The sequence below is a fragment of the Chelonoidis abingdonii genome, chromosome 19 (assembly GCF_003597395.2).
Source record: "Chelonoidis abingdonii isolate Lonesome George chromosome 19, CheloAbing_2.0, whole genome shotgun sequence".
Taxonomy (NCBI): domain Eukaryota; kingdom Metazoa; phylum Chordata; order Testudines; family Testudinidae; genus Chelonoidis; species Chelonoidis abingdonii.
The window spans coordinates 3,376,212-3,392,508 of record NC_133787.1 but is presented as its reverse complement, the minus strand read 5'-3'; the positions used below and the strand labels follow the sequence as shown (position 1 = coordinate 3,392,508).

The 16,297-nt window shown below is 54.2% G+C and overlaps 1 protein-coding gene and 1 non-coding gene across 2 annotated transcripts in view; both read right to left on the bottom strand.

Annotated features, from left to right (window-relative positions):
• IL34 (interleukin 34) overlaps positions 1-16,297 on the bottom strand; it is a 34,530-nt gene that overhangs the window by 5,422 nt on the left and 12,811 nt on the right. Inside the window, exons 2-5 of the mRNA XM_032795384.2 lie at positions 7,826-8,207; positions 7,170-7,273; positions 6,240-6,317; positions 5,308-5,481 (exon numbers count right to left, since the gene is read on the bottom strand). Of these exons, the coding sequence (XP_032651275.1) occupies positions 5,308-5,481; positions 6,240-6,317; positions 7,170-7,273; positions 7,826-7,853 (384 nt within the window). The 5' untranslated portion in view covers positions 7,854-8,207. The remainder of the gene's footprint in view (positions 1-5,307; positions 5,482-6,239; positions 6,318-7,169; positions 7,274-7,825; positions 8,208-16,297) is intronic.
• On the bottom strand, positions 3,835-3,905 carry TRNAG-GCC (transfer RNA glycine (anticodon GCC)). Its single transcript has one exon. It is a non-coding gene; the product is annotated as a tRNA-Gly (tRNA).

Below are 16,297 nucleotides of genomic sequence, written 5' to 3'. Positions count from 1 at the left end.
TGGTTAGGTCCTGTGATAGTGTCCCTGGTGTAGATATGTGGGCAGAGTTGGCATCGAGGTTTGCTGCATGGATTGGTTCCTGAGGCAGAGTTACTATGGTGCGGTGTGCAGTTACTGGTGAGGATATGTTTCAGGTTGGCAGGTTGTCTGTGGACGAGGACTGACCTGCCATCCAAGGCCTGTGAAAGTGGAGCATCATTGTCCAGGATGGGTTGTAGATCCCTGAGTTTAAACATGAGTTTTTGTTTGTTTTTTAATTGAATCAAAATTTCAATGAATGTGTGTCAGAATTTTATCATCTCCTGAGCTGGTCAAACGGGGCAAAATATTCACTAGAACTTCCATCAGGAAGGTCACCATTATATGACAATGTTTGAAACGTCGATGAAAAATGTCATCGATATTGTGTATTTTAAATAGTTTTGACCAGCTGTGTGTGACGCTGGCAAAGCCCCCCACCCCCGCCCCACATGCATGCTGACAGAGAGCTAGCTGGCACCTGCCATAGTAGTGGTAAAACTGGTATTAAGAGTTATAAAAAACGTGCTTAGTGTTTACACTTCACTGAATGCTTGCAAATTGCTGTCTGCACTTGTCTCCCTTACAACATCTGTAGCTCATATGATAAGTTAAGATCTGAGCAGTTGCACTGTGAGCCTCTGTGACTGCGTCAATCACCAGACAGGAGAGAGACGTTAATTAGCATGAAAACATGTCCTGTTGGAGGCTGCCCATGTCCTGCACCACATGGAAGGTCCATCCCAAACTATCATGGAACATCAAAGAGGACAGAAAAACTTTGTTGATTTCTCTTCCCTCCCCTCCCCTCCCCGCTCCATGAAGAGGAGACTTGCAAGTTAATTCCTCCCAACCTCAGAGTTTGCAATTTCAAGGGGGCTGGAAGAGGGGGGAGGCTAACAAGGGGGAACTGTACCTGTGCTGCTTGGACCCAAAGGGACAGAGGGTTACTAAGCAGAAGCAAGAGATCCCCAGTGTGTGGCTGGGGTCAGCCCTAAAGGACGGATACAGCTTAGCACAGACTTTTAGTACTTTTCGAAACCGGTTTGGAACTCATTTGTGTGCACACAGGTTTACCTGCTTTAACCTGTAAACAATGTATTTCCTTTTCCTGTATAATAAATCTCTAACTGGTTTGTTATACGCTTGGCTACAAGCTTTGTCTGTGGTGAGATCTAAAGTGCAACTGGCCTGGCGAAGTAACCTGAATCTGGCTGTGATCTTTGGTGTGAGGGCCCATCTCTCACAAAGATGGGCTCATTGGGGGGCAAGACAGACCGGCGTAGCCAAGGGGACTGTCTGGGACTCTAGGGGTAGGGTGCGAGAATGCCCGAGGAGTTTACACTAGTTCACTCAAGCAGAGGGGCAAACAGCCGGCCCCATGAACCATTCAGCACCCAACCCCGTCAGCATAGGGCTGGAAGAGCTGCCCGTTCTCACAGGCCACCCCAGCTGACATTCCTGGCACTCCCATGGTAAGAACACAAGAAATGAACAAACCCCAGTGACCAACCCACCCCTGGCATTCCTGGAGAGGGAGAGCATGAGCCCCTCTGTCTGCACTTACAGGTCACCACTAAGGGGATGGCCCAGACCTCCTTTTCTGCTCACCAGTGGCACTGGCAGCAGGCGCTAGTGAAGTGTTTGCAGGTCCCCTTCTCCAGCTCGGTGAGGAGCCCTGCACCCATCACTGGGTGACAGAACTAGGCCAGGTGTGTTTGCAGGGAACTCAGCAGAGACACAACACACAGGGGGCGTTGGTGGTTCAGTGGACAAATCTGTACCTCCCGTACCCAAGACACGTGTTTGATTCCTGTCCCGCCTGCCCCCCGTTCGTCCCTGGAGGCGCCCCTGGCCACTCCGCATTGGGACCGCCTCCTGTCTGCTCTGCTGGGGGGAGGGAGGGGCTGATGGCAGGGTGTCCCCCTCCTCTCACCCATGTACCCAATTTCCCCTAAGCTGGGTAACAGGATGGGGGACCTGTGTGTGCTGCTGCCTCTCTGGGGCCCCAGGCGGCTGCTTGTGTCTGAACAAGCCTAGTTCAGGCTCCTGACCCTGAATGATTTCGTAAAGAGACAGTGAAGTCACTCACTCAGGCGCACACACACTCCCCTCAACACAACACAACACACACACTCCTTCACACACTGCCTCAACACACACACACACACATACACCAGGGCTCCCTGCATCCAGATCTCTTCCCCACCTGGGCTGTGCTGCTGAGGCATCAGGAGCTGCTGCTCTCCTGCCCTCCCCTTGCGCAGCCTGCAGGGAAAGTGCCCTGGATGCAGGGAGCCCTGACAGCTCCTTGCTCCCTCCTCCCAGCCCCCTAGGGCTGCATGGAGAGGAGGAGCAGCAGGCCAGTGGGGAAGCGAGCAGCAGTGCCAGCTGCTCTGTGCATCCAGGTCAGTTTCCCCACATGGGTGCAGGAGGGGGATGCAGGGGTTCGGGGCACAGGAGGGACATAAGAACTAATAAGCAGCCACCTCTGGAGCGGAAGCAGCAATGCCACAAGGAAAACATTACCCAAACCCAGTGAATGTGCAGGAAGAAATTCCTGGGCTGCCGGAGGCACTCACCCGCACTGGAATTTCGCCACGACACTGAGGTTCCCCCAGCTATGCTTGTGAAACAGGCTGTGATCCTCAATGAGCACAATTGGTCGGCACCCCCATTTCCCCACTCCCAACCCTGCCCCTGAGCATTGGGCCAGGGCACTGGCTCAAGGCTGACTCAAAGGGAGTCTGCCAGATGGTCCCGCCTCACCCTGGCTGGTCCTTGGTACTGACCAGCTTCAGCCCTCCCCACACTGTCGATCCGAGAGGATCACAGCTGCCAGGTGGCTACACCGAGGTGCTAACAGAACAAATGGGTGCAGCACCGTTTCTCTTTGCAAGTCAGCTCTTCTGGACTCTTTCAGTGACAACCAAGGCAGGTCCCTGAACAGTGGGCGTTTCCCGACTGCAAAGACAATGCTTGTATCTTTGTCAGTCAGCTCCATTGTGTTCCTGCAGCGGGGCTGTACAGAGACACAGACGTTAATAAGAAGCCACTTGCATCAGCTGGGACTCAAACCCAGGCCTACCAAGTAACAGATCAAGAATTCTACTGCTGAGCCACCAGCTTGACCAGACCTCATCTGAGGGCTCACTGACATGAACTAGGAGTGTATTTCTCTCTTGCCTGTAGGAGAATCAGCATCTCCCACACTGGAGACAGGGCTCACTCCCCTGTCAATGCAGAGAACACGGGTTCCTGTACAGCTTGGAAGCTCTTTGCGGCAGGGACTGTTTTGTATTTTCAGTTTATCCAGTGCCCAGGGGCTCCAGTCCTGGTCTGGGCTCTCTTCTCCTATAAATCATAGCAACAGCCCCATGTTTGGATCTAGAACAGGGACAGCAACAGTGGGAATTTTTGCTAGGGGATTTGGCAAGGAATAATTGCCTGGGAAAGTCCCTGGGATTTTTAATGACAAATGCTCCGGGTTTTCATTTAGCTGAAGGCCACAGAGCCAGAGCAGCCTGCTCAATCAGCCACGCCAGTGATCACAGAACCTGGGTTTCTTAGGAACTAAAATAATCCAAAGCTCTGCACAAGCCCAGGCTCACAGCCCAGGATGGAACAGATCCAAGTTACAGGATAACAGTATGTGAAGTCAACAGCCCTTAAAACTCCTGTAAGATTTCTACAAGGGAACAGGGGGTGAGAAATATCCCTAAAGAGGGACCTTTATTTTAAAAGATTGCAGCTCCCTTCCCCTGATTGCAGTTCAACGGGGCTTCAAAAGAGAAAGCAAAAAGAAAAAGACACAGCTGCATTGGCCGGGAATCGAACCCGGGCCTCCCGCGTGGCAGGCGAGAATTCTACCACTGAACCACCAATGCTCACCCTGCCCTGAGCCTCCTCCCAGCTGACTGAACCCTCAAGGAAGCTGTGTTGGACCCCACCTGCAGCTCCCCATGCAGTCAGTGCACTGCCGCACGAGCCGGCTGTGCCACAAGAGCGCAGTGAGCTACCTTCAGGGCACCAGCAACTGGCCCAGAGAGAGCAGCAGCAGCTCACAGCCCAGGACAGCGCTGGAGAGGCTGCAATCTGCCCCTCAGGCTTTGCACCCATCCACCCTGCCCCTTGGGCTGGCTGCTGGCTCCACTCTGAGCTGCCCCACAAGATGCTGAGGGGAATCCACCTGCAGTACTGGGAACCAGCTCGCTGCTCCCCTGAGCTCCTCTCCCTGGCAGAGAACTCGGGGGGAAGTGGAGGGTCAGGCTCCATACAGCCACTAGAGCGCGCTCCAGTTCACCGCACCCCCCCAGCAGCTGCAAGCTAGAAGAGAGCAGGCTGGGCCCTAAAGCTAACACCGGGGTGAGGGCCCAAGGGAAGGGTAAAGCCCAGCAATGAGCAGCATGTGGCTGCAGGCTCTCTCCTCCCTCTGCTGCCCCTCAGGCCTGGCTCTCTCCCATGCGGCTCTTGCTTTATCACCGATTCCAAGGCTGCCCCCGCCACAGGGCCTGATTCCAGCAGCGCTGCCCCCTCCCCACCAGTCGCCCAGCACCCATTTTCTGGGGAGGCCACCAGCCCCCTGAGATGTTCCTGCCGTGCGTGTGTCATTAATGGTGTTGGCTGCAGTAGCTCCTGGGGACTGAGCTGAGATCGGGGCCCCGTCGTGCTAGGGGCTGTACAAACAGAGCAACAGAAAACCCCCACCCTGAGAGCAGCCAGACACACAGCTGGGGGGGGGGGGGGTCTCATGTGGCTCAGCTGCCATATCCACAGCACTGCGTGCTCATGCAGCCCATGCGGGTGCCAACCGCGCAGGGTACGTCTGGCCCATAAACAGCATCTCAGCAACTCCATCGCCCACGGCATCCCTGGCTCTGCCCGGGCACAGCCTGGTGCTGGGGCCCCATGGAGGAAGGGTGGGAGGGGCTGAGCTCCCTTTGCCAGGGGTTGCTCTGTGTCTGAAGCCCAGTGCAGCGATCAAAACCCGCCTGCAGCCTAACGAGATCTGCTGTCTGGGGTGTCGGAAAACCCGGCCCCCCTCCTCCAGCCAACCCAGGAAGAGGACACAGCCACAGGCGGCTGGGGCAGGCCTGCCCCTTTCCAGGCTGCCCTGTCACAGCAAGAGTCACCCCAGGGCAGCTCCTCACACTGGGGCTGGCCCCGGGGTCTTCCCTGGCTCCCTGCTTCACCCTGCCCTGCTGGGCGGGTATTCGCTGAGCACTGCATGAGACACAGGAATCGAACCCAAAAGGGGGGTGGTCCTGGGGCCCCCCAGAGGTTCCCCACCTGGTTGCAGTCTTCGTACTCCTCAGCCAGCTGCTCAAAGAGGAGGCAGAGATCTTGGATGTACTCCCAGGAAGGGTGCTTCTCCAGCAGCACAGCCCAGATCTTCAGCAGCACCTGGGAGTTCACACTGAGCCACAGGCAGCGCAGGGACAGCTCGCTGACGTTCTCATCCCGCTGGGGAGGACAAGGGGACAAGGTCACGCACGGCCGCCCTCTGGGGGAGCCTCTTAAGGGATTGCTGCCCTGGGCCCCAGTGGGTCTCCGGGGGAGCACCTGAGCCCAAACCCAGCCCCTGCCCCCAGCTGCTTTGTCTTTTCCACTGCGGCCTCCAAGAGCTTCTGCTCAGCAAGTGCCCCCAGATCCCGACCCTCCGGGTATAAGCAAAATTCAGAACCCAGCACCACTGGCCTCTGCGAAGTTTGATTCCTCCTCAAAGCATCCTTCCCTCTCAACCCAGCATTTAAGCTTCACAGCTGCTCCCTAGCTGGAAACTGGGGAGAACCGAGCCCTAGATCGCACCACCCTAGAAGTTCACGCTGCTGTAGGACTGTTCGATTCCTGCTTGGAGCCCAGTGAGAACCAGGTATAGCCGCGGCTTTAGTCCACAGTAAGGGACGATGGCTGAAGTGTCCTGGATGAAAAGCCCTTATGTCCAGGCCAGGTGCCATACACTCCTGGCACAGATTTTCCTGACACTTGCGGTACCTCCGCCAGCCCAGAGGCAGTGAGGGATTTCTAACAAGCCACGGGCCGGTACGGCTCATCTAGAGTGCATGGGCCTTGAGTCCAAGACTCCAGCTGAGCTAAGGGAGCAGCTATTCAGGGCACCCGTAGAAAGATCATGGAGCTGACAGCAGAGCTGTTCCCAGGTGAGCTGCAACACTGGGATGGTAAACAGCCTGAGGATGGAAAGTGAGCACCGGACACCTTACCAGCCTGGTAATGTTGGATGCCCTGAGAACCTCTTCGAACTGGACATTCACGGTGTAGTTGATGGGGAAATAGTGTTTCTGCAAAGGCAAGAAAAATAAAATCCTAGCAGTGAACTAAAAGCTTCTCTCTTCCCCAGAGCCTCTTGGGCTGTGCCCCCATCAGCAACTGCTCCTGTCCCCTCCCCCTGCCTTGACGGGGAAGCGCGTCCCCTGCTAGGCACCTGGGGCATGTTTCCTTGTGAGTAAACAAATACTGAAAACTAATTTGGGTTGTAACACCTGGAACAGGTGTGCAGCCGCCTAATGCCGTGACACTGTCACTGTATGCCACGGGGACCTTCCTGCTCCAAAAGTCCCAACCACTTGAGCTAAAGGAGAATCGTCAGGAGCTGCCTGCAGTCTAGGGCCTGTGACACACAGCTGGGCAGTTCTGACTCTGTCCACTAGAAGGCAGTGTTGCACAAGTCAGCTCAGCACCAGTTTGCCCTTCCCAGGGGCTGAAGCACCCTCTTGGATGTTTGAAAACGAGCGCCAAATAGTTTGCACTTGGATACCTGGTCGTGCAGTAAATCAGGGCTTGGAAATTGACCCACCAGCAGCCCCAGGAGGGACCCTGCAAGGCAGGGCAAGCGTCAGCAGGAACTGCCGGGGGCTCAGCCCTTTAGAAAACCAGGGCGTCTAGCTGGCGTCCAAGATGGGCAGTTAGCAGGTCAGCGTCGGACTGCTCGTTTGGAAAATCTTGGCCCCGGAGAAGCCTACGGGGGATGAAACAGGAGACGGTTCCGATTCCATGGCCCCCATCAAGCACTTAACGTGCTATGAACAGGAAGGCAGAGGTCACACTACTGCCGGGGACGCAAGTCTGGGCCTTTGGAAAGGGGGAGATGAATCAACCGGTAACGTGGTCTGAGCCTAGGGGGAAAGAATTACCATGTACTGGAGCCGCTGCTGATACGTCAGCTTGTTCTGGAGAGCCTTGATAATCCTGCATTCCTTCTGCATTGCAGCCTCCAGCCCCAGGACAGCCACAAAATCTGCAAATCACCGCCCCCGACCCGAGGGCGAAGGAGAGGCGTAAGGCCATGCACCAGCTGGCTCCCATCACACGGTGGGGGCCAGGAGGCAGAGCAGGGCTCGGAAGAGGAGAGGGAAATCTGTCAGAGTTTCGAAGCAGCAGCCTGGGGAGGGGAGGGCGAGAGAACTGGCTCCCACGGCTCAGCATCATTTGAAGGAAGGGGAGAACGGAGAACATTCCCCCGCCCGGCCGTGTCCCTGAACAGCGCATTGGGTCCCACCCACTGAGCGCATGGACCAGCGCTGGGACTTTGTCCCTGGGCGGCTGTTATCCAGCTTGTGAGCTAGGCTTGGCAGCAGCTCTGCTCTCTGGGGCAGCCCAGGGCCCACAGCAGGTTTGAGCGTGCCAGCCAGTGTGAGGCACAGGAATGGGTTGGCACAGCCACGGATTGCCTGGGGAAAGGGGCTTGGCCCAGTGCTGTTGTGAGGGTATTGGTCTTAGCACCCTCCGAACCAGAACAGGGCCACAGGCATGTTCCTGCCCTGCACACGTGACACCTCATTGTACTCACAGAGGAAGGGCACGTAGCCCCACTGCATGCTGACGGCGTGCGTCCGGGCACTGAGCAGACGGACAATCCGGTCTACGTGACAACGGCTGCGTCAGCGGAAACGGCCTCCTACGTGCCAGGAGCAGCAATTCACAGGAGAGATACCAGTGGGTGCCCGGGGACGCTGCTGCCGAGGAAGGCCCTGCAGGCTCCCTGCTCTCTAGGGTGCCGCACGTGTTCGCTGCAATTGGGCGAAAAGCTGCTGCCAATGTGCTCCCTTCGCAAGGTGCCGGGAGGAAGGAATAACCCAGACCCGGGTGAACGGCTGGAGGCTGCGGATCCCCGAGGCTGGTGGGGATGGGCAGTGCTAGCGTTATCCTCCGTGTGCCCCTGATGCTGGGCTCTGTAATGGGAGGCACGTGGTAAACCAAATGGAACCAGCGTTAGCCGAGAGGCCGGCGCACCGAGCAGGGTAGAGCGCCTCGGAGCTCTGAACTCGGCCCTTCGCTAACAAACAGCGCCCCAGTGAGCTCTGCTGTGGGCCGGCTGCTCACCTCCACCCCCAGCTGGCTGCCTTTCAGGGGCACTGCACATCGACGGGACCAACTCTATCGATCAAACCATTTTAGCTGGTCCCTCGGGTGGTGGCTTAGACAGGTCTCAGCACAAAGACCAAGGAGAAAGGCACACAACACAAACGCTGTCTTTGTCGGCTGGACGCCAGCTCCCGCCAGGATGCTCTGCATGTGCCTCATCACCCCAGAACTCGTACCTGGTGCTTTACCAGCTCTCCTAATGCCTGTGCCAAGGGCGAGACACCCCCTTTGATGCCCCACACAGAGATCCCCAAACGTTTGAGGGTCATGCCCTTCCTTATCCCCGTCTGTGCCCCACCAGAGCCAGGGGGGAGGGCATGGACAAGGGTAAGGAGTCATGGCGGGGGCTGCAGGTGGGGTGGGTCTGGGGCCGGGAATGGAGCCACAGCCAAGGCTGGGGGCAAAGGTTGGGCCAGGAGCGTAGCAGCGCCATGGCCAGGGCCAGGGCCAGGGCCAGGTGTGGGGTTGGGGGCCAGGGACATGGCTGGGGGAAGGACTGGAGCAGAGCTGGAGGCAGGGAGGGGCTGGGTAGCGCTCTCTCCCCGCTCCTGTGGGGGCTAGCCCAGGCCAACGCTGGGCCCCCAAGGATATTGCTCCGTGCCCCTCTAGGGGACCATGCCCCACAGATTTCCAGTGCAACATCGGTACTGGCGCCATCTGGTTCAGTCCTGCACCACGGGCGGAACAAGCACCGATCATACAGCAGAGATCTCTGCGGCTGCTTAGAGCCAGCAGAACCCTGCCCTCGGTGGGTCCAGGCACAAACCTGGTTTTAATGCGTTATGTGGCCATGTGCAGCTGGGCACGGCTTCCAGGCAGCACCAAGGCAGAGTAGGAGCAAAAACGTACAAATAGACAACCGATTCAGATGACCTAGATTAGCTAATGCTGTGTGATCTGGCCCTGACCCAGAACTACTGGAGTGAGTTCCAGGGAACTTGGGATGGGGCCTTTTGACTGGTGAGAGAGTATCCAGAAAGAAATCCCCAACAGAAGCAATACGCTAGGTGGAATCTATGATACTGCACCAAGGATTGTATCTGGCAGGAGATCGAACAAGCAGGATGCACCCCGCAACACTGGATACACTGTGACTTGCTTGTTCTCTTAAGCCACAGAATATCTGGACCAGGGGTAGGCAACCTATGGCACGTGTGCTGAAGGGGGCACACGAGCTGATTTTCAGTGGCACTCACACTGCCTGGGTCCTGGCCACTGGTCCGGGGGGCTCTGCATTTTAATTTAATTTTAAATGAAGCTTCTTAAACATTTAAAAAACCTTATCTACTTTACATGCAACAATAGTTTAGTTATATATTACAGACTTATAGAAAGAGACCTCTAAAAACATTAAAATGTATTATGGCACCGCAAAAACCTTAAATTAGAGTGAATAATGAAGACTCGCCACACACTTCTGAAGGTTGCCAACCCCTGATCTGGGGACAGACGATAGTCGGGATCTGACTGAGCCGTGACAAAGTGGGAATGTTCATAATGTTTTCTCTAATACTGGTGTGGGTGCCTCAGTTTCCCCTATTGCAGTTAAGAACATAAGACGGTTGTACCGGGTCAGAACAAAGGTCCAATCGTATCCCAGATTTTCCTGTCTACCGACAGTGGCCTAATGCCAGTGCCCCAGAGGGAGTGAACTAACATTGCAATGATCAAGTGACCTCTCTCCTTGCCATCCCCCTCCATCCTCTGACAAACAGAGGCTAGGGACACCATTCCTTACCCATCCTGGCTAATACCATTTATGGACTTCACCACCATGAATTTATCCAGTTCCCTTTTAAACATTGTTATAGTCCAGCCTTCACAAACTCCTAAGGCAAGGAGTTCCACAAGTTGACTCTGCGCTGCGTGAAGAAGAACTTCCTTTTATTTGTTTTAAACCTGCTGCCCATTAATTTCATTTGGTGACCCCTAGTTCTTGTATGATGGGAATAAGTAAATAACTTTTCCTTATCCACTTTCTCCACATCACTCATGATTTTATGTCTCTCTATCATATCCCCCCTTAGTCTCCTCTTTTCCAAGCTGCAGAGTCCTAGCCTCTTTAATCTCTCCTCATATGGGACCTTCTCCAAACCCCTAATCAAGCTGTGTTGACTCTTCCCCAACAAATCATGTTCATCTATGTGTCTGATAAGTCTGTTCTTTACTATAGTTTCAAACAATTTGTCTGGTACTGAAGTTCTGCTTACTGGCCTGCAACTGCCAGGATCACCTCTGGAGCCTTTTTTAAAAATTGCATCACATTCACTATCTGTATCCTCTGGTACAAAAGCTGATTTGAAATGACAGGTTACATACCACGGTTAGTAGTTCTGCAATTCATATGAGAGTTCCTTCAGAACTCTTGGGTGATACCATCTGGTCCTGGTGACTTATTACTGTTTAATTTATTCCAAAACCTCCTCTACTGACACCTCAGTCTGGGACAGTTCCTCAGACTTGTCACCTAAAAGGAACGGCTCAAGTACAGGAATCTCCCTCGTATCCTCTGCAGTGAAGACGTCACTCAAAGAATTCATTTAGTTTCTCCACAATGGCCTTATCCTCTACGAGTGCTCCTTTAGCACATCAATCATCCCACTGGTTGTTTAGCAGGCTTCCTGCTTCTGAAGTACAGTCAAACCTTGCAATAACTCACCCCGCCATAATGCGAAATCGCATATAACGCGATCACAGGTTGGCTTCCCTTTAAGGTACAGTATAACGCAGTATGGTACTGTACCAATGGTCCCTAACACCATGGCAGGGAGAGAAGCTGCAGCCCCGCACCTGCCGGGGACAGAGAATTCCGAGGCTGCTGGCGCGGGTGCTCGCTGTCCCCAGCAGGCGCGGGGCTGCGGCTTCTCTCCAGCTTCTCCGGGGCTATCGAGGCCAGTGCTCTCTGTCCCCAGCAGATGCGGGGCCGTGGCTTCTTTCCCACTTCAAGAGGAGCCGTGGTTCCCCGCACCTGCCGGGGACAGAGAGCACCGGCGCCCGCAGCCCTGGAGTTCTCTGTCCCTGGCAGGTGAGGAGCCGCGGCTCCTTTTGAAGCTGGAGAGAAGCCGCGGCCCCGCACCTGCCGGGGACAGAGAGCACCGGCGCCCGCAGCCCCAGAGTTCTCTGTCCCTGGCAGGCGAGGAGCTGCAGCTCCTTTTGAAGCTGGAGAGAAGCCGCGGCCCCACACCTGCCGGGGACAGAGAGCACCGCTGCCCGCAGCCCCTGAGTTCTCTGTCCCTGGCAGGCAGGGAACCACGGCTCCTTTTGAAGCTGGAGAGAAGCCGCGGCCCTGCGCCTGCCGCAGCCCCGCAGTCCTCTGTCCCCGGCAGGTGGGGGGCCGCAGCTCCTGTCCCCTGCTGGGCACTATGCACCAGGGGCACTAGGTGGTGCACATCAATGCACTGCTTTGGGGACCACTGAAAAACTGACTGGTTTGAAACCCCGCTATACCGCGACCCCATATTTAGTGTGCTGGAATTTTTTGGACTCCAAAGGTCACGTTATAGCGGGGTTTTACTGTACGTACATTTTTGCTGTCAGCTCTTGAGTCTTTGACTAGATGCTCTTCAAATTCTTTTTTGCCCTAATTATACTTCTATACTTCGCTTGCCAGATTTTATGCTCCTTTTTGTTCTCCTTAGTAGGATTTAACTTCCTATTTTTAAAGGTGCCTCTTTGCCTCCAATTGCTTCTTTTACTTTGTTGTTTAGCCACAGTGGCACTTTTTTGGTTCTCTATGTTTTTTAATTTGGGGTAAATATTTAATTTGAGCCTCTATTATGGTGTTTTTAAAAAGCTGCCACACAACTTGCAGGCATTTCACTTTTGAGACTGTGCTTTTTAAGTTCTGTTTAACTAGTGTCCTCATTTTTGTGGCGTTTCCCATTCTGAAATTAAATGCTATTATGGTGGGCTTCTTTGGTGTCCCCCCCCCCACCAGGATGTTCAATTTAATTATATTCTGGTCGCTCTTACTGAGCGGTTCAGCAATCTTCATCGCTTGGACCAGATTCTGTGCTCCATTCAGGACTAAATGAAGAATTGCCTCTCCCCTTGTGGGTTCCAGGACTAGCTGCTCCAAGAAACAGACATTTACGTTGACAAGAAACCTTCTCTCGGCATCCCGTCCTGAGCTGATACATACCCATTCAAAATGGGGATAGCTGAAATCCGCCATTATTACTGAGTTTTCTATTTGTATAGCCTCTCTAATCTCCCAGAGATTAGCAACATCACCATCCTGGTCAAGTGGTCAGTAGTACACCCCTACTGCCATATTCTTAGTATTCAAGTACGGAATTTCTATCCATATAGATTCTATGGAACAGTTTGGTTCATATAAGATTTTTAACTATATTTGACTCTACGCTTTCTTTCACATATAGTGTGTGACGAAGTGGGAGGTTTTCTTGGGGGTTTCTGTGTTTTCCAGTGGTTTGCATGCACAGGGGGTGGGACTCAATGTTCCTGGGTGTTACTGGTTTAACGAGGTGAGGGGAGAGGGAGTTTGTTGTTACAGAGGACCAGAGAGGGACTCGGGACCCCAGCTGATGGCCTGGAGGACATGGACCCCAGTGACTGGTGACCTGGTGACCCAGCCCAGGAGACACAGCCAGTTCTGGCCAGTGGAAGGACAATGGGCTGCAGAGAGAGGACCCCGTGACCTAACCAGCTGGTTCCAGCCAGAGGAGAGCTGAGAGGAAAGGAGACCCAGGCCTTCCTGTTTACGACCCTGTTTACCTGGAGAGAAGACAACGGACAGAGGCGGGGCTTGGGGCCGGGGATATCAGAGGCCCAGCTGGGAAGCAGGGAGGCTCAGGGCTGGCGAGGGGAAGAAGGCAGAGCCCACCTGGATGCAGGGGGACTGGGATATGCTGTGTTGAGGGAGGCCAGGCTGGAAACCCTGAGAGTTTCCTGTGCTGTGTTCAATTCTCAATAAACCCTCCTGTTTTATGCTGGCTGAGAGTCACTCTGGTCTAGGGAACAAGGTTGCATCAACCCCTTCGGGGATGAGGAGGCCCAGGGGGTCCAGAGCGCGTGGACTACCTGAGGGGGCCCACAGCAGAGACAGACGTGCTAAGACTCAGAGAGGTGCGGCTCCAGAAGGTGGAGGGGCCTGACCCCGGGAAAGAGTGGACCCCCGAGAAGGGCTGTCTCACTGAAAGGGGCACCCCCCAAGGACCGCACAGGGCCATGAGTGGGCACGATCTGTGAGTCCGTGACATAATGCCACTCCCCCAGAAACGTGATCTGTTCTGTCCTTCCTATAGATATTCTACTCTGGTATTCCAGTGTTCCATTGATTATCATCATTCCACCAAGTGCCTGTAGTGCCTATTATATCAATATCCTCATTTAATACCAGGCATTCAATTTCACCCATCTTAGTATTTAGACCTCTAATATTTGTAGATAAGCACTTGTAAAATTGGTCACTTTTTAGCTGCCATTATGTGATGTACTTGAATGGGACTCACTTTCATGTGACTGTTTCTCATCAGATCCTTCCTGCACTTTATCATCTTCTATCCTCTCCTCCTTACTAGGATATAGAGAATCTCCATTAATAGACCCTCCCATAAGGGATGTCTCTGTCTGAACCATGTGCTCTTCCATCCTTCCTGTGTGGGCTCCCCCTTTCCCAAAAGGTTCCCCACTTCCTAATAAATCTAAACCCTCCTTCCCACACCATCGTCTCAGCCACGCACTGAGACCCTGCAGTTCTGCCTGCCTAACCAGCCCTGAGCATGGAACTGGAAGCATTTCAGAGAATGTTGCCGTGGAGACCCTGGACTGTAATCTCTGACCTAGCACCCAAAACTCAGGTTGTTCCCAGCTGCCCACCAGGGCCTCTCTCCTACCTTTCCCTGTGTCATTGGTACTGACATGTACCATGACCATGGGCTCCTCTCCAGCACTGCACATAAGCCTGTCTAGATGTCTCGACAGATTTGCAACCTTCACCCTGGCAGGCAATTTGCCATGTGGTTCTCCCGGTCATCGCAAACCCAGCTATCTATGTTTCCAAGGATCCCCCATTACTATTACCTGTCTCCTCCTAATAACGAGTTCCCTCCCACAGAGGGGTTATCCTAAGTGCGAGAGGATACCACATCATCATCTGGAGGGAGGGTCCCAACTGTGGGTTCATTCCCTCTGCTCCAGTTGGATGTTCTCCTTTCCTGAGACTTTCATTCTCCTCAACAGCACAGAGGCTGCCAGGCTGGGGGTTGGATTGCTCCATTGTGTCCCAGAAAGCCTCATCTGTGTACCTCTGTCTCCCTCAGCTCCTCCAGTTCAGCCACTCTGGTCTCCAAAGCCCATACATGGTCTCTGAGGTCCAGGAGCTCCTTGCACCGAATCCACCCACAAGGCAGGTAATCCTACACCCCCACTCTCCTGCTGCAGGAGCCATCTCCTTGCTCTGTGTATAGAAAACACCTACCACCATGGGGCCTGATCCCAGAGCATTGTAACAAATAACGGAGGCATTGTCACTAACCCCCTGACAGTCAAACAACCAGACTGACCAGCCACAGCTCTGGATTAAGGGTTCCTGCTTGGACACAAATTGTCGTTCCAGGTCAGTAAAGAGAAGCTGCCCCTTGAGGACAATCCCAGGACTCCTGGGGGTTGCTCTGGATGAATCAAATGGTTATTTTGTCTGCTAAACTTTAAACACTCTCCCACATTGCAGCCAGGCTGGTGCTCAACACAGCTCTGGCTTCGTTTTACCGCTCATAACTTCCTTATAATTGTCTTTACGTTTTATTTCCATTAATAAAGCTCATAAACACAGCAAGAGCCTCACAGCTACTGCTGGCTGAGCAGTCTGGCTTGGGGAGAGCAGTCTGGAATGGCTTGCTGTGGTTAGACCCAGCTACCCGATTTCAAACTGCGCAGATCCAGGGGAATTTTATCAGGCAGGTCTTTCTACTGAAATGAATAATAATCCCTATCTCATATCTAATACCTCTCATCCACAGAGTCAAAAGCCCTATAGAAAGGAGGTCAGTGTCATTATCCCTACTGCACAGGTGGGGAAACTGAGGCACAGGGAGATGATTCTCCTGAGGTCACCCAATGGGCCAGTACAGAGGCAGGAATAGAAGGCAGGTCTCCCGAGTCACAGCACAGTCACAAGGCCACACTGCCAGCCTGCGCTGGTCAGGAAGAGATGAAGACAACCCATCCCGTAGCACTTATGCTCGCTCTGCAACTCAGCTTGTTCCCAGCTGCCCCCAAGGTTTCCAGGCACTGCAGGTGTTGGAGCTGGCTCCACATCACTGTGCTGTGGCCATGATCAGGGAGGAAGCTGGGGCTCGAGACAGGTGGGGCTTGGCACCAGGGGGCACAGGAGGCTGCACGAGTTTTGGCACACGAGGGGCACGTGAAGCTTTTCCACCTGGCGAGGGAGGGGCGCGTCTCTGCTCTCCCCTCCTCTCATTGGGCCAGGACAAAGGAAGCTGCATTTTTGGGAGGGGACTTGATTTCACCACTCCCTCCACACCCAGCACCGACCTACCCCGATCCCATCACTGGAGATGGCCTCCCTGGGATGTGGGGGCAGATGGACCCTCCATTAAAGTTCCGATGGGACAGTGCTCTGTGCATGTGCCTTGATTCCACAGTGCAGCTGTTACAGCCATCGCAGCAGGTGCTACTGGGGAAGCAGCCGCAGGCGCTGCTTGTTTCTGTAACTGAGCATCCAAGATCCTCTCCTCTAGGAAAGATACTCAGCCCTTGTCTCTGCACCACCAGGGCACCTGCTTGACTCAATCAGCTTTGAAGCTAAGGCGCTTACGCTGCGAGGATGCTCTGACCGGGGTGTGATCTGGGCCTTCGCTCCAGTTAGGGGAAGGGAGCTGTTCCCCAGTGTTGGCTGGGCTCAAACACACTC